Here is a 22,719-nt window from a genome sequence, read left to right on the forward strand (position 1 = left end):
AGAGTCCAACCGAATACAGATTCAAAACAATACCAATCTAAACTCGAGCATATCAAGAAATCAGAACACATCGAAAATGATTAATCAAACGAAATAGAGACGGTGCGATAAGAGAGCTAAGCAGCTGAATTAATATATAACAATACCGTGTCAGTAATAATTGCGTTCATAATGAATTATGCCGCGGGCCGCAAAATAAACGTCTGCGGGACGCATGCGGCCCGCGGGTTGAGAACCCCTGGCGTAGTGGCATAATCCACAGCTGCAACACCAATGGGTTGCGGGTTCCAGTCTGACCGAGGTCGACTCTAGAATTCCTACCTAAGTGCTGGAGGTCTATACAGGCTCCTCCTCGACATCTCATCCGTGTAAGCAGCAGTGTTGGGATGACTCGAGTCGTGACTTGACTCGAGTCAACTTTTTCGCATGACTTGACATGATTTGAGTCACTTTGCAAAAATGACTTGACTTGACTTGACTCGGCGCTTCAGAAATGTGGATTGACTCGTGACTCGGAGAAAAATTTACGAGTCAATTTCAAGTCACCAAGTTAACCATGTCAAATAAATCACTGTATTTTGTTTATGATCGGATAGTTCGCGATGCGCCGGTATAACTTGTGAGAGCAAGCGGTTATTGACTAATTGTACGTTTTACTGATCCTCCATTATTACGTCACGAATAAATTGACCGCAAACGAAAAGATCACAGCTTACGTTGATGTACTAGCAGTAGATTGATCTGATAGCAACGTATCTCTGTTGCTTAGTTGGCTCAGTGCTTATTGCGCAATGCTCACTGCTCGTACCCGTTTTGCCAATGACACTTGCAACCGACGGGTTTGCCCAAGACACAGAAAACTTCAGAAGAACGCATATTGCTTGGAATGCTGAACAGCTTCTTGTAGTTGAAGTGCCCTGTGTTACGTTGTTCTTGTGTTTGAAATATACGTGGCAAAGCAATGCTTATTGGGGTAGGCCTATCTTTACTATTGCTTTCGGGTCTGCATGCATTACAGTGGAATATATTGACTCGAAGGCTTTTCGTGTGCGCCTTGTCAGGAGTTAGTGACACAAGAAGAGCTGAAAGATAGACAAACGAAAAAGCAAATTGGCAAAATATGACGTAACAATGCAATAATAAAAAGGAACGCTAACAGCTGTACCGGTACTCCGGCAGTCAGTCAGTCAGTCAGTATGCTTTTATTCATCTCACCAACAAACACGTGTAAATTGGTATAGATTGGGAGACGACGGGGGACCGGTAGGTCTTAGATTCAGTCGCCACCCAGCGGAGTTATAAATGAGTAAATATGGCAAGATCAATACTAACGATTATGACAGTTAACCAATGGACATAAAAATCAGTGGCGGCTCGTGACAATATCGGGTGGTGGGGCAAGGGCCGCAAGCGACTTGTTATCAATATGACGTCACAGTAGCGTTTTTCAACGTTCATGATGGCCACATGAATTTCCCGTAAACAATGATTTTTAACGTAGGTGCCGCGAGAGGTTTGCCGGTGGCGTGACTTGAGGATCCCTCTTTTCAAAATCATCGAATTTAAGTGACTGTCACGCCGGCGGCCAATATCACTCGCGAATTCTATGTACCCGAATCGAAATCTTGATTTGTGCGATACGTTGATTAATCGAAGAGCATAGCAGACATAGCGACGCCCGTTTAAAAACGCAGTTTTCAAATACACATTGTCTTCCTTAGCTCCGGCGCGAATTGAACTGTTGTGAATGTGACTTTCACAATTACAAACTCGATTTACAAACAACGCCATAGCTATCCGCGTTCTTGATTGGTAAAGATAGCTCTGTGTAGTACCGGCGATAAAATGTATGCGTGTAGCGCAGCGTTAGTTACCGCCGAATGCTTTGAGAATTGAGAAGTCGATAAGTATTCAGATTTTCTGAATCAGTGTGACAGTCACATTCGATTAATATCAGTTATAATAAATTTTAGGCAACTTGCGATGAATTGCGTTATCAATGGTGAGGCTTGGCCCGTCTGTGCCTTATTACCTCTCGTTTCGAGCTTTATTTTCGAACAATAAATACAAGCTTTTACAAAGAAAATGCGGCGCACACGTGGAATCCCATGTAGTGAGTTCGAATTAGTGCTAGCATGACGCCACAATTGAATTCCATGGCGTCACGAATTTTCAATTGTGACGTAACAGTTGATTGACATGTATGGCTCTTTGGGAGTTAAGATGGAAAAAATAGGGCCAATATGGCTCTTCGGACAAAAAAGGTTCCCGACCACTGCTATAGAGACTGTAGGATGGAGCGACGACCCATTGTTCTAAGTTTAGATTCGTCACGCTTGACTTTGCGGAGTAAAATTCCATTCGCGAGAGTCCGATTGTCCTATTTTACATGTAAAAGTATAGGCGATTTCGGAAATACATGGACGAATTTGACCGCCGAAAAGGGTGGAAATATTCTAGCTAGACGTTTCAAATTTGGCATGTTACGAGGAACCATCAATATGTTCTCACTATAAAAATTTCTTTCAATACAACATCCATTGTAGTAAAGTATTTATTCAACTCGAAGACTTTTCACAACTGGCCTCCACCCAGATCACGTTTAAAATCAATTTCCCGCAATGCCTTATTCAGCGATAAACTCTCCGCGGCCGACTATGTCCGAATCCCGTAAACTCGTAGACAATGCTATAATTGATAAGGCTTTATGCGGTAACTGAGTGGCCGTTGAAAGCCGCTGATACCGATACAAAACTGCCCAAACTATTTTCTGTGCATATAAGCAACCGATGAAAAAAACGAATAGCCTACACGGAAAGCGGATGAAAAAGAGCGACGAAAAGATTATCACTACATCCAAAAGATCAATATCGTACACTGTTTCATCGGGCATTAGGCCTATGTTACATTGGAAGACTGTACTTGTTCGTTTTGACATCTTCTTTTCTGTTCACTAGGCTACATCGCATTGTCTTATATCCCGTTGCACATTTCGCGTCTTTAGCAGTTAAAAATAATAGATCCGCCGCGGCAATTATGGCCAAAAACTGCGCTATCCCTGGGTATACCTATGTGAACATTCCGCGTAGTGATCAATCTCGTAAGAGGTCCTTATTCACGGTACGAAGACCAGAGCTGTTAAGGAATGAAGCGGCCCAGAAGCAGCACGCAGCAATGGCCAGCCTCCTTCTTTCAATCAGGGACCCCTCAAAAGGAGATCGTATCAAGACGTTGCTCCATAAGGAGACGTAAGTAAAACAGCTGTCTCAACTTCAACAGAATTAACAGTGTAATTTATAATAATAAAACCAGAAAGCAACTCAAAGTGGGAGCTCTGCCTAAGCTAAATTTGCCTGAAAGATGTAGCACAATTATAAAGGTATGCAGGGTATCTCTCACTCAAATCAAGAAACCAATGCACCAAACGATTCCAATTGATATATTTATTCATATAGAAAGAAAGGAAGATACCATTTCCAAGAAAAGAGTTGCCAGAGACAGTGAGGCACAAAAGTATTCCAGATTTGGTTCAATCAGCTTCTAATTTCAACAGCAAAATTTGGGGTATAGCAGGCCTGATGGTTTGATATCACGAGTAGATTAAATAGCTAAATATTGCTTCTTCATTTAAGGTAACTGGGCATTCTATGAACTGAAAGGTAGACTGCACATTGAGAAGCATGGTATGGAAGATGACATAGTGCCAATAATCAGGTTAAGTTAATGTTAATTTCATTATATTGATTGAATTGGCACGCATGAAATTATATTCATTTTGAACAGGGTAGTGATTTCCAGCACTCTATCCATTGAATCAGCAGCTCTTCACGGCTGGAAATTCTGTACGGACCAGCTTCTTCATATCGATGTGAAACATTCAACCCTTCATAACGTCTTAGGTTACCTATAAATTACCAATATATTAGAAAACTCGCATAATACGAGTTATTTATAGAAAAGCTTGATGAAGTAGGACTTTGCACCGGAGTTCAGGAAGTGACAAAGCATACAAAGGAGCATATAATTATGAAATGGGAGTCGGACCAGTTGAAAGTGGAAAAAACATTTTCACGAGCTAAAAATTGCATTATAACAGGTAACCATTGCAGTTCAATTGTTTGAATCTATTTTCAAGTGATGCGGTATGTATTTAGTTTGGGATCCCGATTCAGTATGCACAAACTGTGCCAAACACGACATAAAAGCGAGATATAACAGGAAGTACTGTAGCAAAAAAAAGTTGGAACTCTTAGAAAAAGATGAGAGGCTCACAGTGCAGGAAGACCTCCACATGGAAATTATGGTTGCGAGAGTCATCTCCTGATTAATGAAGTTCATAGTTCAATTCATTTATGACTCGCAGGCAATGATGAATGAGGAATCGGACAACATGAACGAGTGGCAAAGAATGTTTTTTCAAGAGCAGTGCTCAAATGCAGAGAGGCATCCCAACGCTAGACGATATCATCCAGACGTGATTAGGTGGGCACTAGAATTGTACGCAAGATCACCTGCGGGATACCAAATGCTCCGACAAACCGGAGTTTTATCGCTTCCTTCTTCTGGTGTTCTGAGGCAATATAGGTACACCTATACAGAATCTTCACCATGCTTGTAATATTGGAACTTTTTAGCATTGCTTGATATGTTCAGGAATTTTGCATCTTCTAATGCTGGCGTTTGTGAGTCCACACTCCTGCAATTAGAAAAATTGACTAAAGGCTAATTCCATTATAATTTAGCAAATTTTTTGAGATTTGTAATGCATACTCTCAGAATTGTCCAATATTTATATATGTTGTTCTTTTTTGAATTCCAAGTTTATTAAAAAAAAAAAATTGAAAAATGTTCAGCGGTTCAAAAGATATTGCGATTTAAAATCCTCTCGTCACTAGGTGGCGCTACTTTCAAAAATCTTTGAAATCGATATTTTTCGCTTAAATGATGGTAGAGAACCAATTAAAATGTCCAATTAACCAATTCTGGGGCCAAGGAATTTAATAAAACCAACTGTTTCGCCCTAAACTCAATGAAAAAAAAGTTACGGATGAAAAAAAAAATGGGGGGGACGGGCTTGAAAATGTCTGTGGGATACGGCCTACACAAAAAAAAAATTATTGTGAAATGTGCTTTCAAGGAGTATGGTTGATAAAAAGCTTGATTTTAAATTCCCCAGTTATTCCACCGTGAAATATGCATTACATAAAAATTTCATGGTCCCAACCCATATCCCTGCTCACCGTAAATACTATTATCACCAGTCAAATATATGAATAAATTTATTAGTTTTGGTTTTTGAAATTTTTCAAGTAGAATCCGTGCTGAACCACCGCATCAACAATAATAGAAGCAAGTAACAAAAGACATATTTACAATTGATCTTGAAATGTGGCAAGTCGACGATCCAAAATGCATGCCAAACACGAAACAATAAATATGTTCGGATTTTTGACTTTTGACTATACTAAGAGACAAAATGCAATTTCAACATATTTATTGTTTCGTGTTTGGCATGCATTTTGGATCGTCGACTTGCCACATTTCAAGATCAATTGTAAATATGTCTTTTGTTACTTGCTTCTATTATTGTTGATGCGGTGGTTCAGCACGGATTCTACTTGAAAAATTTCAAAAACCAAAACTAATAAATTTATTCATATATTTGACTGGTGATAATAGTATTTACGGTGAGCAGGGATATGGGTTGGGACCATGAAATTTTTATGTAATGCATATTTCACGGTGGAATAACTGGTGAATTTAAAATCAAGCTTTTTATCAACCATACTCCTTGAAAGCACATTTCACAATAATTTTTTTTTGTGTAGGCCGTATCCCACAGACATTTTCAAGCCCGTCCCCCCCATTTTTTTTTTCATCCGTAACTTTTTTTTCATGGAGTTTAGGGCGAAACAGTTGGTTTTATTGAATTCCTTGGCCCCAGAATTGGTTAATTGGACATTTTAATTGGTTCTCTACCATCATTTAAGCGAAAAATATCGATTTCAAAGATTTTTGAAAGTAGCGCCACCTAGTGACGAGAGGATTTTAAATCGCAATATCTTTTGAACTGCTGAACATTTTTCAATTTTTTTTTTTTAATAAACTTGGAATTCAAAAAAGAATAACATTTGTAAATATTGGACAATTCTGAGGGTATGCATTACAGCCCCTGTTAAATTATAATGGAATTAGCCTAAAACTATCGATGCATATTTGGTGGTTGACGAAATGAAAGGTACGTTAAGCGTATGTCACATTTATACAAACTGACAGGCTAAACAAATGCTTCATTTAGTGAGAGAAAACCTAGTATATCAGGATGGCAGGATATTGGGATATGTAGATCATGGTGATCGACATTCTCCCGAGGATATTGCAACACATATATGCAGTAGGCTCATTTTACTTTAGCTACAAGATTGACCCTTACAATTCAAGCTTTGATATTCATTTCAGTGTTTTACGTAAGATCGTTCGACCGAACAATATCAATGCCTGTATCTTGGTACCCGACAAAGGCCACTCCAGCGGCACAATTGACTTCAATGTTCTGGGAGGCATTCATGGCATGCGAATTCCGCAGTGTCAGAATCCATGCTGTGGTGGCTGATGGAGCATCAACAAACCGAAAGTTTTTTTCTATGGCGCATGGAGCAATTGGTAACCCAAACTACAATAATTACACCATCCCACATCCCAGTTTACCCGACGAGCCAATATTTTTATGCTTCGACACAAGTCACTTATTGAAAGTAAGTTTGTAATATCATAAACAAAATACAGATATGGTCCTATTGATTCCCATCAGACAGCAAGGAATGGATTGTATTCGTCAAAACCAGGAGGGACGAAATATTTTTGCAAGGATGGAAAAGATATTCTCTGGACACATGTGCGCGAATTGTTCAACAAAGATCAGGCACAACCACTGCACCTTCCTAATAAGTTGACAAAATCACATATTGAGCTCGACTCATAGCCTACAGCAAAGTTTGCTACCTTCTTAACTTCAAAATTATTGCTGTACGATTCCACTTTGTAAATTTTAGATGAGAGTTTCACTGGCGAAAGATGTGCTCAGTTACGAAGTCGGGAAGTCACTTGTGTACGATATTTCAAATTCCGCTGGGACGCCAGAGTTCGTCTTGCTGTTCGATCGATGGTTTAACATTGTAACATCTCACTCCATCTCATCTGTAACTGATGAAAGATTACTTTGGCTGAAAAATGTGTTCATCAAATACTTGGAGGATTGGCAGATGGGTATTTTTTTAAATCTTCAGAGCAAGAACTATACCAGTAATACAATCTCCCCACAGAATGAGGTGCACACAAAACATCCTGGTGAGCACAAACGATTAATGGCCACGCCAACACTGATTGGCCTCATGTTTACAACCAGAAATATGGTTCGCCTAGTAATTCGGTTACTTAATGCTGGACATAAATCGGTAGCATTAAAAGTCTTGACACAAGATGTACTCGAAGCAACTTTCGGATCCTTGGTAAGGAAAAGTGATTTTAAATAGGCTTCAAGATTCAAAAACTTGATTGAAATTTTTCAGAGGCTGACAGGGAGATACTCCAGGAATCCAGATGTGGCACAGGTTGGATACTCGATCACAGCTGTATGCCAAAGGAAAATCATCAAAATGGTTAAGGGTGCCAACACAACCTACGCTCATGGATCAGTAAATCCATGGACTACTGTTTGTGAAGATCAACTACCCAAACGCAAGCGAAAGGCTAAATAAATTTGTTCAAATAATGGACCGTCATGATATATGGCTGCCGGCCAATATTAGTGTAAACAACAAGCCAATGCACCACGTCAAGGTTTTGGCCTTAGCATTGGTTTACTTTTTTTGGTAGAAAGAAACCCATTGTACATAGGCAGCATCAGTTACAATGGGAAAAGAAAACTACAGAAGAACTCCCTGACTACGCAAGTAACGCCTTGGAAAACTTAGAGTTATTTTTTAGCTTACTGTTCAATTTAAATTTCACTAAACCATGCGTCAGAATCCTGTTCAAATGCTACATTGTCATGTCAAGAACATCTTCCACATAACTGTCACATTCACCTGTTTGCATGACAACATTTTCAATAAGACTTCTATACCATATGGATCCTGATGAATTTCATCAACTAGTTGTAGAAAATCAACTTGCGAGGCAGGTTTAAACCTTTCGCTGCTATGGAAACAGTAAAATCGCAAAATTACTCCCTTGAACTTATCTGATGGGTACTTCAGGCAGTGATGCTTTCTTTCCATTATTTGAATCATTTGTCCGGTTGGTGCATCCTCCGACAAGCAAGCAGCAACAGCCTAGTGTGATTTCGTAGAGAGTGAATGAAGCAGTACCCCTCCAATGTACTCAAGAATGTCTGTAAAGTCATCCAACTATAATGAATTGAATAAATACTAGGCCGGCACACGGAACTAGAATATTGATTGGTATGCTATAAAATTGAACAGAATTGCACAATATACCATACCCGATTCCCTGCTATTGATACCAGACATTCTTGCAGTGGAAACTTTTTCCTCAGCTTGAACAAGTGCATCAACAATCTTCACGAGCAAAGATGCAGCAATGAGCTGATGCTGCAGTCCAAGAAGTTTGCTTGCCTGTTGGCAAATGTTGGAGTAGTATTGATAAATACCATCAGTACCAACGTCACAGAACACAGCATTCAAGCGTTTGACAAGTGGAACAATAAGATTCAAATCCAATTCCTCAAATCGTGGTCCACACCTGGAAATAGAATGACAATTACGGCAAGCAATCTTCAAAATGTCCATTATTCGGTCGATGTCAATTTCCTCAGTTGGTGACGGGAGCTTATGCACTTTCCCGTGCTTCTTGAGTTCCCTTACGGTGGGAAATATGGCTTCACAGACGTCACAACTTATTCCACTCCACTCATCCAATCCGTCAAAGCATTGGGAAATTTCCTCCTCAGTGATGGATTGCCAATCCTCCCACAATGATTCTTCGGCCATAACTTTTACGAAAAAGTCTCGGTTATAAAGGAATCAAAATTTCTGTGAAAGCATAATACTCAGAATTTTATTTCCGTTTTGCTAATCAAATACCAATTAGGCTACCATACCGGAACAGTAAATGAAGATAGCTCGCTAATTCTATAGTATCACAGCAATGTCCTCCAATAGTACGGTAAGTGACTTATATTTTCTCGTCGGCAAGTTAAAATACATACAGATTCTGCTGAATGACGCCTTCCAGAAGGACCATGATATGGCATACCCACTTCGCCTGCAACGAAATGCCGTTTCATTTTCATCGCCTGCCCTATTATTGTTATCTTCTATAATCATATAATACGCCACTATAATAGCTATTATATCATAAATCATCGCTGGTATTCACCGACCGTGTGCATTGTGCAGCGATTATATACCGGTATATTCATCGCTTCGTACGGCAACAAACGCAAGACCGTCACGCACGTATCCAAGATATTCACTAATCAGGCCAAACATATTAAGACGTCCAATTAGTCACAGAGTCCGTTATAAGTATTCAACCTCCAATACTCCGACTCATTCCCATCGACAACCATGCATTAAACCAACCGAACACTCAACTTTCCACCGTATGAATTCCATGTGGGATTATTAATGGTACACGTAACAATGGGTAGCTCCCTCCGCAAAGCGGAGCGTGACCAATCCAAAGGGAGTTGAAAATATTATTGCGCGCAGTGAAAATAGAGTAGTTCAACTTATATAGATATTTCGGTATATCAATGCACTAATACCGGTATAATATCTCATATTTATAGTATTATGGGCAATAATACCATAAATATCCATTCTTACGAGATAATTGCTGAAAAATCACGCAAACAAAATATATCGCGGATGAATACTAATTAGGCATTTAAATCAGTCGTCTCTCCATCCTACAATCTCTATAATCTCACCAACAAACACAACATGTAAATTGGTGTGGATTGGGAGCAGAGATGGGCGGATTCCCAAATTTCGGGGTCCGAATCTATTCTGATCCGGCTGGCAAGTGTAAATTCAGAGTCCGAAAAAATCCGGCTGGTGAAGGTCCAGTTCAGAATCCGAAAAAATCCTGCCAGAACAATGCAAATTATTCATATTGCAGCAAAAAATCCGGCTAAAATCCGATAATCACCGCAAATCCAGAATCCAGATCCAGTCCGGCTAGGTAAAAAATCAATGAAATCCTGCTCCTGCTCCGGCTCCGGCTCCTGAACCGGACTGTGGCCATCTCTGATTGGGAGACGACGGGGGACCAGAAGGTCTTAGATTCAGTTGCCACCCAGCGGAGTTACAAATGAGTAAATACGGCAAGATGTAAGTCTATTAATACTAACGATTATGGCAGTTAACCAATGGACATAAAAATAACAAAAGATAAAATTTTTGGAAAATCAGCAGTAAACATCCAAGCATAGCACTGGTATACAATACACAGTTCGCACAGCAAAAATATGTATCATAGCAAGAACAATGAAGACTTACCAAGTGGAACAGTATTACATCACAGTCATTGCAAATCATGAACCATGACAGTATATTTCAACAACAACAACAACAACAGAGGAAGGTGTAGCAAGTGGAAAAGTATTACATCACAGTCATTACAAATTATAACTATTTCATTATTTTTCAACAAGAAAATTGCGGTATTTGGTCTTGAACTGGTTGTACTGCATCGATCTATATTCTTCTGGAGGTTATTCCAAACCTTGGCACCCCTGAAGTTGAAACTGTTTTGTGACAATTTCTTAGAAACTTGAGGTAAGGTTATTTTTCCTTGAGAGCTAGATCTAGTCCCATATGAGTGAACCGAAGAAAATGTATGGAAATGATTCTTGAAAAATTTCCTATTATAATAGCATATTTTATGCATCATTTTGGCTAGCTCAGGGGTTCTCAAAAGGTGGGCCACAGCAGCATTTGAGGTGGGCCACAAAGCTATTTAGAAAAATTTAGAATTAATGTAGGTTTAGTTATATTTGATATGTTAATCGCTAAAAATATATTCGTATTACCTAATTATACGTATGATGTACAGTACATGTACATAAAGCCTTTCCTACGACTCTGATGAGACGCAGTGGCACGTATAGAGTCAGTATGTACAAGTCGAAAACGTTGAGGAAACGGCGGTTTTTTCCACTTGCTATGACAACCTACGGCTAACAGCAACTGAAATAATTTTGAGGATATAATAACTGGAAGGTAATGCTGAAGTAACCAAGTATTCCGGCAGGGTCATATGTCGTATGCCGTTGAAAGGGGTATGATCTGAACTCGCAATGAAGTGTAATTGATGTATAAATTTACTGTACTTCGGCAGGTCGTATTATTGTAAGATAAAAATAGCCATAATTGCAAATTATTAGCAACTTCTGGTGGAGGTATACTGCACCACCGCAACGAATCATAATGAATTGAGGATTTCACGGGGCGCATTAATCTTTGGAGTCGGTTTAAATGTCCGGCCTGGAAATCATTGTACATAATGTAAGAGTCGCATGAATTGGGTGTATCATTCAATTGAATAATCGCAGCTTCAGATGTTCTGGTGCAAGACATACAATGTACATTGTACAGCATATATTAAAAAATCTTTCTTCACTTCTCTGTAGTACACCATTCACCAAAGAAATGTTCGAAGCTGGCCTAGAATGATTATATTATTCCACACAATAGTGGAACTAAAGTCCCATATACACACTGGAGTCGGGGATCTGATCTTTATGTTTCGCGACGAGAATGGTGCAGCGTACGATCATAATATACTCAGGAGTTTTTGCCTATGATCTACAAGTCCCGTAACTGCCGCACCCAAACCCCCAATTGGGGGAGCTCTAAAGGACCCAAGATTATTTCGATGGTCGTTTGTTAGAGGATATTTATACAACTTGAAATTTTTGTCGCGCTTCGCGCGATTTCCTGTCCCGGGAGGTCTAGATTTAAATATCATCAGTAAGAGAAAATTGAACATATTTTAGAGAAATAGGCATGTCGGCGCTGTCCATTACCACACATGTAACAGGATTATGTCTCTATGATAAGAGATGGGCCACAGCACATTTTCAAACCGGAAAATGGGCCACGGCCAAGAAAGGGCTGAGAACCCCTGGGCTAGCTCGTAGTGATGGAGATCATTCAGTTTTAGAATGCCAAGCTTTTTATAGCTTGGTGACAATCGTTCACGTCGACCAAATCCACAGATGGCTCTAACAGCATGGTTTTGCAAAGCTTCTAGGGATCTAAGATAGGATTTACATGCGGAACCCTATACACAAATTGCATATTGCATATGACTATGGAATATAGCAAAGTATACTAGCCGCAGAACGTGACAAGGCATTAGTTTTCTCAATCTATATAAGACACCTTCAGCACAAGACAGTTTGGTACAGAGAGCATCAATATGAGGTTTCCATGACAGTCTGAGGTCAATCATAACTCCCGAATATTTTACAGATTCTACTGGTTTGATCTCGAAGAGAAAATCAAATCATACAAAACACAGGCAATTAGCGGTATTTTATTTAATATTTCAGGATTGCATAGACACTCTTTGTGCTTGTTATTGTGCCGTTAACTCTTTGATGGGGGCACAAGGGAGATCTTTGAGGTGATGGATTCTGCTGCGGTGGATGTGGTTCTGAGAGCAATATTCAAGTTCAGTACCGCCAGTAACATATTTCAGGTATCTCTGTATTTCTCCGAGAGCTATTAAGTAGGGCTGGGCAAAATCGAGTACCTGAGTGATTCGATTCTGAATCACGCATTATGCTTCGAGTCGAATCGAGTCGAGTATTCGAGTATCACTCATTATGACGTCACAACAACATGTACTATGTTAAAGTTCAAATATGTACCTTTTATGCCACTACAAGGAACATAACGCATGTAATCCATCACATTGAAGAAACTTTGATATTTATTCAACCATAAAGATTTCATTGCACTTCTTGACAATGTTGCGGGTTGATCATGACTTCGGAAATGTGTTATTTCCAGTAACGTCCGTAGCTTTGCGCTATGTCTCGTATGCTGCGACACGGCCAATCAAGTTTTCAGGCTTGCTCAGTGGAAAATAGTGTCAAAACTATAATTCTCGTTAGTAAACTAACTTTCAGTTACGAGGAGCCTATAATTTCAGTACTCGAAAAAAATCGTGTTTTACTACTCGACTCGAATCATCCAAATTAATACTTGATTCAGATTCGAGTACTCGAATCATTATGCCCAGGTGAAGGTGATTAACATTTAAAAAGTGGTATTCTGCGAATTACGCAGCCTGACTCTAAAATTTGAATATGACGAACTCGGACCAGGACGGGCTCGTTCACTTTCGGACCAAAAACCCCTTTCTCTGTAAGGCTGTACTGAGTTTGGTCCGAAAGTGAACGAGCCTCGTAGGTGCGTGAATTACATGTCCCGGAATCATCATCCGTAAGTGGAAGAAAACATTGGAAATTTTGACATTTTTCGTAGATTTTTGACTTGCTCAAGTTAAAACAGTCCTCCAAATTAGTATCAATGATCGTGTCTTAAGGTTTTATCAATATAAAATCCGTTAAAACAACAAATTCACTATGAGACCAGCATCTTTGCATTGAGAAACACTAGAAAATGCCAGGTTGACAATTTGTCAACGTGTGTGCCGATTAAGTTACCTAAAATACCTGTGCTGATAAGGGTTACACGAAAGCTGATGTTAAAGGCTATTCCGTGGAGAAAATCGATCCTTGTCTTCTGTAGGCTATGTCTCCGACCGCTTATTAGGAAGAAGAGCGTAAACACATGGATTAACGTAGTCGTCAAGTACGGCATGAACGGTGTATATCTGGTAAAACTGCGAGGGTGATACTTTGAATGTGCCGTCAAGCATCCACGTGGAAGATTGCTGCAATGTGTTGAGCATGTACATTGTACATTAGCGTTGTTCAAAATTTGGAAAATGTTTGGAATTATGCGTGTCCATCGCTTATTCTGTAGATTATTGTTAAAAAACAATAATGGGCTTGAAAGAAGCTCCCAGGAAAGCCGCTAACATTTGTCTAAATGCGTTTGAAAGTCGTTGTTGAAGAGTGGGCGGGCAACCGACAGCAGAGGCGGGCAATCATGAAACCACGGTTCTTGATTGGGTAATCGGCTAAGCTTCACTGATTACTGCAACAGCTGACTCGGATTCGGGAGCTTCGCTTTACTAAATTGGAAGTCTGTTTTGCTGAGGTAGAGTCTGATAGTAGCGGTTGTGGTTCTGTACAAGCGCGTTGTGGGTTGATGAGTCATTAGTAGTACTGTAACACGTGTTCTTTGAATGCTTCAGAGTCGATAGCAGTAGTTTATGATTTGGGGCAACAATAGTGCAGTCATGGCAGAGGCAAAACGGCGAAAGATTGCACACATGCCGCAGCGAAGAACAAGATCCAAATCTGAGCAGTTCTTGGTCGGATATACTTGCGATTACATCTGTGGCTTGAGATTACCTACTATACGAGAAGTAATGAGTTACTTGCTGCATCTGAAATAGCATTGTCCTCAGTCAACACCTACTCATGAACTATGTACTGTGGTGGTGGATGATGTAATGACAGTGTGGAAAATGGCGAGAATTGCGACAATGAAGAAATCACATGTGGTGCGATCACTTCAAAACCTGCACGAAAGATGGCGTGATCTGAAGAAGAATCCGAAACAGGAAAGTGATCCCAAGGGTAAGAGGAGAAAATTCACTGATAATTTGGACAAGCTGTGGGATATTGGAAGTAGAGATGCCATAACAACAATAGAAAATGACATTTATCTATCACATGAAAGAAAGCTTGAAGACATTGCATTTTATGAAGATCAACGGCAATCTCGCCAGTCAATAATGTTGGGAAGAGACAAAATTCTGGCTAAAGACCTCAAAAAGAAAACAGCAGCCATTGTAGATCAAACTGTTGAAAACGTTTCACACGACTCACGTTGCTGTACAGGATGCTGTAACAGCTTTAGTTTTTGGCACCACAGCAAGCAACAGCGGCTGGAAGAAGTGTGCAGCGAAGATCCTTGAGGAGTGAGGACCTTCTAGGAAAGAAGGTTTTTTACCATGCGTGTCGGCACCATGTGTATGAGCTAGTAGTCAAAGACGTCTGGAAATGTTTATTTGTAAAAGCAACAACCGGACCAGAGAACACATGGTTTGCCCACCTTAAGAAGAGCTGGAGCAGTCTTGACAGAAAACAGCAATTCAAGACTCTGACTACTCCTATATGCTTTAAAGAACGAGCAGAAATGACGGTTGAGAACTTCAAGCTACTACTCGCCAGAAAAGATTTCTTCACACGGGATGACTACAAACAATGTGTGACTAATGCTCTTGCTCTTCTCAGTGCAGATGGAGGTATACATCATCACAAACCTGGTGCAACACACCATGCAAGGTGGATGGGCACAATTCTGTATGCTCAGAAGATGTTCATGTGGGCTGATCAGTTACATTACAAATCTGAAGAAGTGGAACTGCTGCATCGCTTCAACTTATATTTAGTTCTCTTTTATATCCCTGCCTGGGTTGCTTCCAGCATCGGTCGTGATGCAGCCGATAATGACTTGAAATTCATCCAGGACATGTTGAGTTACAAGGAACATGATGAACAAGTTTCCAAAGCTGCTTCACAAAAGCTTTTAAAGCATGACTGGTATATCGTGGAGGAAACCGCTGTATATGCCTTGTTTTCGCCGAGTGAAAGCAATGACACCCGAGAAAATATGGCAAAGACGCTCCCGCAGGTAGAGCGCACTTCAAGTTTCAGGAGAGGCCCGCCCTCGTTGAATGCAACTGTACACATCAACAAGGACACTACTTTGTCTGATTTTATTGGCCCACGGTCGTGGTACATATTTGATGTTTTTGAATGCTCTGGGGCGTGGCTAGCTCAACCGGTTGATGTTTGGCACTTATCAGATTCCTACACCAGAATGAGCTCCTACATCAGTTCTGTCAAAGTCGTTAATGATGCCGCAGAACGAGGTGTAAAGCTAAGCACAAACTATGCTGCAATCTTGACTGACAATGAACAACAAAGAGACAGTCTGCTTCAAGCTGTGGAACAGCATAGGAAGACAGTTGGAGACAGCAGGAAGTCCACTCTAATCAAAAGCCTTTAATCTGCAACTTGTGCCTGACAATGCAACACTGATCTGCAACGTACTTTTTTAATGCCTTTTGTAAATAGTGCTTTTCGCCTTAATTCAATTGTGAATAAAAAGTGTAATATGCGTTCGTTTATTGGTGAGACGTCGACTAGTCATAACAAGTACTACTGAGATGTTGACTCCTGGTGGTAAATTTTTGAGTTTCACTCACTGTCAGTAACTTTTGGAAAGGTTGAAGGTAGCAAGATGCATGCATCTAGTTTATTCGTATCTCAACTAGTGAGAGCACCTGTGCAATAAATAGCACTTTCTGCAGGTAGATATTAACTTAGGCGGTTGCAATGTTGTACTATGGACTCTTGATGACAACATTAACAAAGGCAATATATCATGTCTGTAATGTCACCAACAGAAACGACTGCACAACAGCACGCAAAAATCGTTACCAGCAGTGTTCACAAAGTCGGTCTTTCAGCCAATCATTAGCTTATTATTACCGACTTCAACCAATCAGGATTAATGGCTTCTCTTTGCCCGCCCACTTCATCGATTCCCCGCCCACTCGCAGACGGCTACTTTCAAACGCATTTAGACAAATATTACCGGCTTTCCTGCGAGCTTCTTTCAAGCCCATTATTGTTTTTTAACAATAATCTACAGAATAAGCGATGGACACGCAGAATTCCAAACATTTTCCTAATTTTGAACAACCCTATTGTACATTGATGCAAATATGATAGCTCTATGAGGACTGCATTGTTCCACTCCAGTCAAGTCGTCGTGTAGAAGAAACACCACTTCATTTGTACCATGTAAAACCGTTCTATATCTGTCCGAAATAACGCAATCATTTGACGACGGCTCCAGTTCAAATCCACCCATTCGTCGCCTCTGTCTTTTAATCATTCTGGAAAGACTCTCTTCCTTTGTGGTGTTCTACAAGCGGCTTCCTCAGAGACCCCTTCTGACGTCTGGCCAACTATGCGCCTTGGAACATCATTAGCAACTCTCGCAGCTGCTTTTATACAACCATCAGCAATAGTACCGTAAACCGGGGTAACTTTGGACTTAAGAGTAACTTTGGACACTAGGCAGTAAAAGATTTGAATGGTTATTAATGGAAAAGGGTTGCCCAAAATGTCCAATTCTTTTTCATGAGGCAACTGTACCATAAGTAGTCTCAGTAAAAGGTGGATTCATTTCACTACCAAATATACTTGACCCAGCATTGATAAATTAATGGCGAGGGTCAATTTTATCACAATTGATGGCCATTAAACTTCTTACAACCAAACATAGTTAGCATGTGATTCATAGATTCAAAACTTGCAGCAGATACCTCTAAGTCAGTGATTCCCAAGTGCGGCCCCCAGATAGCTTTCTTGCGGCCCCCAAAATATATTAAGAAATCGATTTATGACAAAAATAAAATTTATATTTATAAAATACTCTTGCTTGGCTTGACCTCTGTGGTTTTTAATTATAGAATTTCAGGAAATTTGTGAGTATAGACTGCTAACGTTATGTCACTGCTGTTTCAATGCAATGTGCCCTAACTTTCCAGTTGAACGAGCAGTAGCTATAGATATAAATAGGTATCGATAACTTTCAAAACCGAAGGAAAATCGCTCCCTCGTGGTCGCTTGACTAAAAATGAAAAAGAGGCTCATCTCCCGGAAAATACAGTTTTTCTTTCACATTAACAGGTGGTTGACTGAAAAAAAACTTCCCGGTCCAGCTCCGAAATAGCCGCCGTAGCGTTCCTACAGTGCTGACTTAATGTATATCAGTCGAATTTGGCCCTATTGCCGATTTATGTAACCAAAATCCTCAAAAAGAAGACAAAATCTCAAAAAAGAAGACATTTGGGCGTCCTCCGAGGACACTTTTAAAAAAACCAAAAAAGAGTACAAATCATCTTAAAAGAGGACGTATGGTAACCCTATGATAACTAGATGTGCAACACGTGACTCACGGTTGAATACGCCGAGATGCATACTACTTAGTCGGCTAAAAGCAGCATAATTGGTAGTCCTATATTCAGGGGCGTAACTGCCGCACCCCAAACCCCCCAATTGAGGGGGGCCGAGCTCGAAGGGGGCCCAAGATTATTTCGTGAATTAGCATAAATTATAGAGTATTTTTTGAAAATTTATGCAACTTCTTCAAAAATTTTTCGCGCTTGGCGCGATTTCAATTCGCCGCATATCTTGATTATTGGGTACTCTTCCCCAAGAAAAAATACGCAAGATTTATTGAAATGGGCATATCAGCGTTGGCCATGACCGCACCACAACCACGCACCAAGACATATAAAGTTTTAGGCCATGTAACATTTGACTCCAAGAAGTGTGTCAGAACGTTCGGCAGCGAGAAAGCCTTGGCCATAAAGGACTGCTTTTATGCTGACCAAAAACTTAGAAATACCAAAAACTTCGTTATATATACAAAATACATATAGGTTTATTTGTCCATATAGGCGCCCAAATGACTGGGGCCGAATGTTCATGTCTTGGCAATCTGAACCTCACAAGACAAATACCATCCCGCAGGAAAGAAAATTATATGCCAGTAAAGAAATACCAATCTGAAATCGTGTGATCTTTCAGTTTAGTAGGTTTAGGCAATTCTACATTTTTTGATATAGCAGACAGGAGGTCACGAAATAACATCATGTGAAGAAGTCATAACTAGGGGTCTGCCCGCCCGAAGATGTTTAATTTTACGCGGTCTGCAGTTTCAAAGACACCTCTCACTCAGCTCTACCGGTAAGTCGGATTACGTGGGCAAAGAGCACAACCATGCAATTCCCGATCTTATTCACCGATTTTATCATGAATTATCGAAATATTCGCACGTCGCCCTGACGAAGTGCCGTTACGTTCCTGCCAACTGGTATACCCCCGGATATGTTTAATTCCTATTGCGGGGGCCTGACGTTACGTTCCTGCCAACTGGTATACCCCCGGATATGTTTAATTCCTATTGAGGGGGCCTATACCTTTACAAACACACCTCACTCAGCTCTACCTGTAAATCAGATTACGTGAACAGAGACAAGATGAAAATTGATAGCAATACATGCAATTCCCAATCATATTGACCGATTCAGTCATGAAGCTAAAGAAATTTCTCGCGCTTCGCGCGTTTAGACGAGAAAAGCTGATTCACTCAACGGACACCCAATGCAGCAAATAAGTAGCGGTAAACAGTGTACAGTTTTGAAATCTCGCCAGGGCAATAAAACTACTCCGAAATAGCCATGATGACTGTTTGGGTCCGTTTCATAGCCGTAGTATTCGTGCGGCCCCGACCGTACTCTGAAATTCTAAATTTGGCCCTCACACCGAAAAAGATTGGGAACCACTGTTCTAAGTAGTCTTAATCCATGGCAAAAATCTCAGTGGGCTCACCCTTGAATCAATATAAGAAAATCTGATGTCCAAAGTTACCCCGTCAAATTATATCAGAACGGGGTAACTTTGGACAGTGGAAATGTGATATTTAGAGCTCTGGAAAGTGGCTGCTTCATCTGTGTCGAAGTGCATCGTCAACTATATTCGTTATGACCGGCCTGATGGCTTTTTAAAAATAGAATGAGAATGTTAATTAATTAAGAGTTTGCCAAAATATGAAAAAATGGCTAGGCAATAAGCCGAGAGATTGTAATCGGGTGCAAGCTACTTCAAAAACTTATCTCATCTTCTTAAAGATGCCCCCGCTGTATATGGAATATCGTAAATTATGACAAATACATCCATCAGAGGACATAGGAAAGGGAATTGTGCATCTTTTGAAGAACGGTAATATATTTGAAATCGGCAATAAATCACGAATCAAAGGCTCGAGTATAGCATCATATCCATTATTTTTTAAAGCTGAAGTTTTTTCAATCACCTAAGGATGAATATTCCTCCAGTTGGATAAATACTTCACTTTAACATTGCCGAGTACGGTACAAAATAAAAGCAAGGGAGCTTGTGAAACGTCTAGGACTACTAACGCATTACCAACTACCACATGATCTACAACTACATACAAATGGATACGCAGTAAACTTTGATCACTATTTGCAGCCGTTTGGCAGTTCCCGCTGTATACCGGTATCTGACTGAATACGACTAAGTTGCATCAGGTTCGACTATACCCAGTGACGCATTGCAGATTCGGCGGATATATTACAACGAAGACAGGAACAATAAATACATCAATACTTACCCTCCAATCCACGGCTTAATACAGCAACAAGCTTTGAAACTTTGACAAAGACAACCTATGAAATGACCAACTCCATCAAACTTCCTCTTTTTTCCAATCCTTTTGAATTGAACGCTACGGCTATACTGTACGCATGACTGGTTTTGTAACCAGATAATCCGGAGTCATTATGGCTCCGTAACCGAATGGCTATGTTTGCGTGCGATGATGTAGCTATGTACGAATCACGATGTTTGTGTATTGCAATATATCCTGTGAGGATGTAACGATGTTTACTTGTCACTCAGCTGAAATAGCGATATAGTGAAATGGTAAAGCGTCCTGCTTCTTGATCGGTAGGTCATATGATCAATTCCCGGCCATGTCAGACCAAAGACTAAAAAACTGGTATCCGTGGCTATCCGGCTCAACGTTCAGCATTCAGGGATAGCATGGTTATCGCATCTCAATCGTCAAAGCATCTCAATGGTGAAAACGAGAATAAGTCTGATATCTCTCTCCCCTATCTCCCTCCTCCCCTCTCCCTCCCCCCCTCTCTCTCTCTCTCTCTGTCTCGCTCTCCTTTCTCTATGCTCCCTTTGCCTTCTTTCTCCCCCTCTCTTCTTTCTGCTCTATTCTCTATCTCTCCCCACTCTCTCTCCCCTATCTCTCTCCTCCCCTCCCCTTCCCCTCCCCTCTCTCTTTCTCTTTCTCCCTCTCCTTTCTATATGCTCTCATTCCCTTCTTTCACCCCCCCCCACTATTCTTTCTGCTCTATTCTCTATCTCCATCTCCTCTCTCTCCTTCTCTCCCTCCTCTCTTTCTCTCTCCCTCTCTCGCTCATCTCTTTCTCTCTTTCTCTCTCCCTCTCTCTCAGTGACGATGATGATGATAATTATGATGATATCACTAAAGCTCAACGTGATACTCTTACTTGATAACCATAGACATGGGTCCTTATCATGTCCCATCATGGAAGTCTTTGTCATGTCAACATGACATTTTAAAACCATGTCGGTGTTTTCATGGAATTAACATGAGAAAGAGGAAGTCATGTCATTTCCATGATAAAATCCATGTTTATTTTTTACAGTGTAGTAAATCAAAAGAGAGAGCGATGTAGATCTTTGCTCACAATGAATGTAGTGCTTCACCCAGTTATTAACTTTAACATGAATGTATTATAAACAAAGGAACCCATATTATATAACGTTCATGTCAGGTTGCGGGTCACAACACTAAACAGTATCATCCTTTATGACACGATGAAGAAATATACGGAAGATTAAATTTTGTATCCCTCAAATACAAACATATTTAGTTACTCATTTTGATGAAAAAGCATCAAAGCATCTTTATTGTACAAAGGGCTTAAACTCTCAAAAGTGGTTCAGTGTCTCTTTCTTCCATCTCGACACGCTGTGCGCTGCGGGATAAAATGCCTAGTTCGAATCATTTTGCGGCAAATAACCCGAGATAGCGTTACGGCAGTATTTTAAAGGGGAATTGGAGATTATCTAAAAGTACGCCCAATTAATTTGACATGAATTATAATAAATCACTGCATTGATGGAAGCAGGTTGCAAACAATGTTGGGGGCGATATGGGGGCTTAGCGCGACGAAAAATTTCGAGATTTGCCTGATTTTGTCGAAAGTTAATTTGCAATTAGAACTGTGTTTCTACTATATAATCATATGTCCCTACGTTACCCGCTACTGCGACGCCATTTTTCTTCAGCGCCCCCATATCGCCCCCAGAGCCCAGTGCCACTCATGGCGAAGTGATGAAATCTGCCACCGAAAATACTATTATTTTTAAAATAGTCGAAATTTAAAATTAGTGTCGGGAAACTGATACGGGTTGAAATTGATTGAATTAATTACCAAATTTTGTCATCACCGTTTATATCAAACTAATAATGCAATCACCATCGCTCTGAAATTTCGAAAGAAAATATTACTGACATGAAACACTAAACGCGTTGCGAAATATTTAAATAAATCCATAAATAGGTACATACCCGAGCTTCCTGAATTTCGCGCTGAAAAGGAAATTCCACGATTGATGATCATGTTCCCACAAACAAATGATCAGAACTTGGAAATTATAAATATTGATTCATATTGATTGATCGTCTGTAGTTGCTATGAAGTGGCTGAGGCGTCGATAAATTTTGGAGAAATGGTGTGTATAAGATTTAATCACAAAGTCCTGTTGATCGAGACTTCCCAATGGGTGTTTCTTGTATAGTCCCCGAATTCACTCCTAGATGAGCATTAGCATCATCGAAGTCATAGACCCCGGTGATATTTATGTACCATAGTCATTACGCAACATTCGATCGG

General features: G+C 40.2%; 2 protein-coding genes across 6 annotated transcripts in view; both read right to left on the bottom strand.

The window, feature by feature from the left end:
* LOC145456510 (uncharacterized) overlaps positions 1–22,719 on the bottom strand; it is a 487,292-nt gene that overhangs the window by 269,267 nt on the left and 195,306 nt on the right. The gene's annotated exons all lie outside the window — the stretch shown is intronic.
* Positions 4,545–9,928, bottom strand: LOC145456071 (uncharacterized). 5 transcript variants are annotated; one of them, XR_013920490.1, is made up of 3 exons: positions 8,764–9,928; positions 8,504–8,636; positions 8,294–8,392 (listed from the first exon to the last, which is right to left on the bottom strand). XR_013920490.1 is itself a non-coding variant. In XM_080334107.1 (2 exons), the coding sequence occupies exons 1-2, from the start codon at positions 9,009–9,011 to the stop codon at positions 4,591–4,593; spliced, it is 354 nt and encodes a 117-aa protein (XP_080190233.1). In that variant the 5' UTR covers positions 9,012–9,928; the 3' UTR covers positions 4,545–4,590. The 5 variants fall into 5 exon arrangements, 3 of the variants coding, with proteins under 3 accessions (XP_080190233.1, XP_080190232.1, XP_080190234.1); XR_013920491.1 differs by lacking the exons at positions 8,294–8,392; positions 8,504–8,636; positions 8,764–9,928 and adding exons at positions 4,545–4,696; positions 7,003–7,934; XM_080334107.1 differs by lacking the exons at positions 8,294–8,392; positions 8,504–8,636 and adding an exon at positions 4,545–4,696.

The sequence above is a fragment of the Botryllus schlosseri genome, chromosome 14 (genome assembly GCF_051294905.1).
Source record: "Botryllus schlosseri isolate E-star chromosome 14, Bs_hap1, whole genome shotgun sequence".
Classification (NCBI taxonomy): domain Eukaryota; kingdom Metazoa; phylum Chordata; class Ascidiacea; order Stolidobranchia; family Styelidae; genus Botryllus; species Botryllus schlosseri.

What these genes read in the sequence shown, in the direction of transcription:
- LOC145456071 (XM_080334106.1), bottom strand. Translation starts at nt 9,011, where the DNA reads ATGGCCGAAGAATCATTGTGGGAGGATTGGCAATCCATCACTGAGGAG. An exon ending in TATCAATAGCAGGGAATCGG is followed by an intron (nt 8,393 to 8,503) that starts GTATGGTATATT and finishes ATGACTTTACAG; the next exon opens with ACATTCTTGAGTACATTGGA.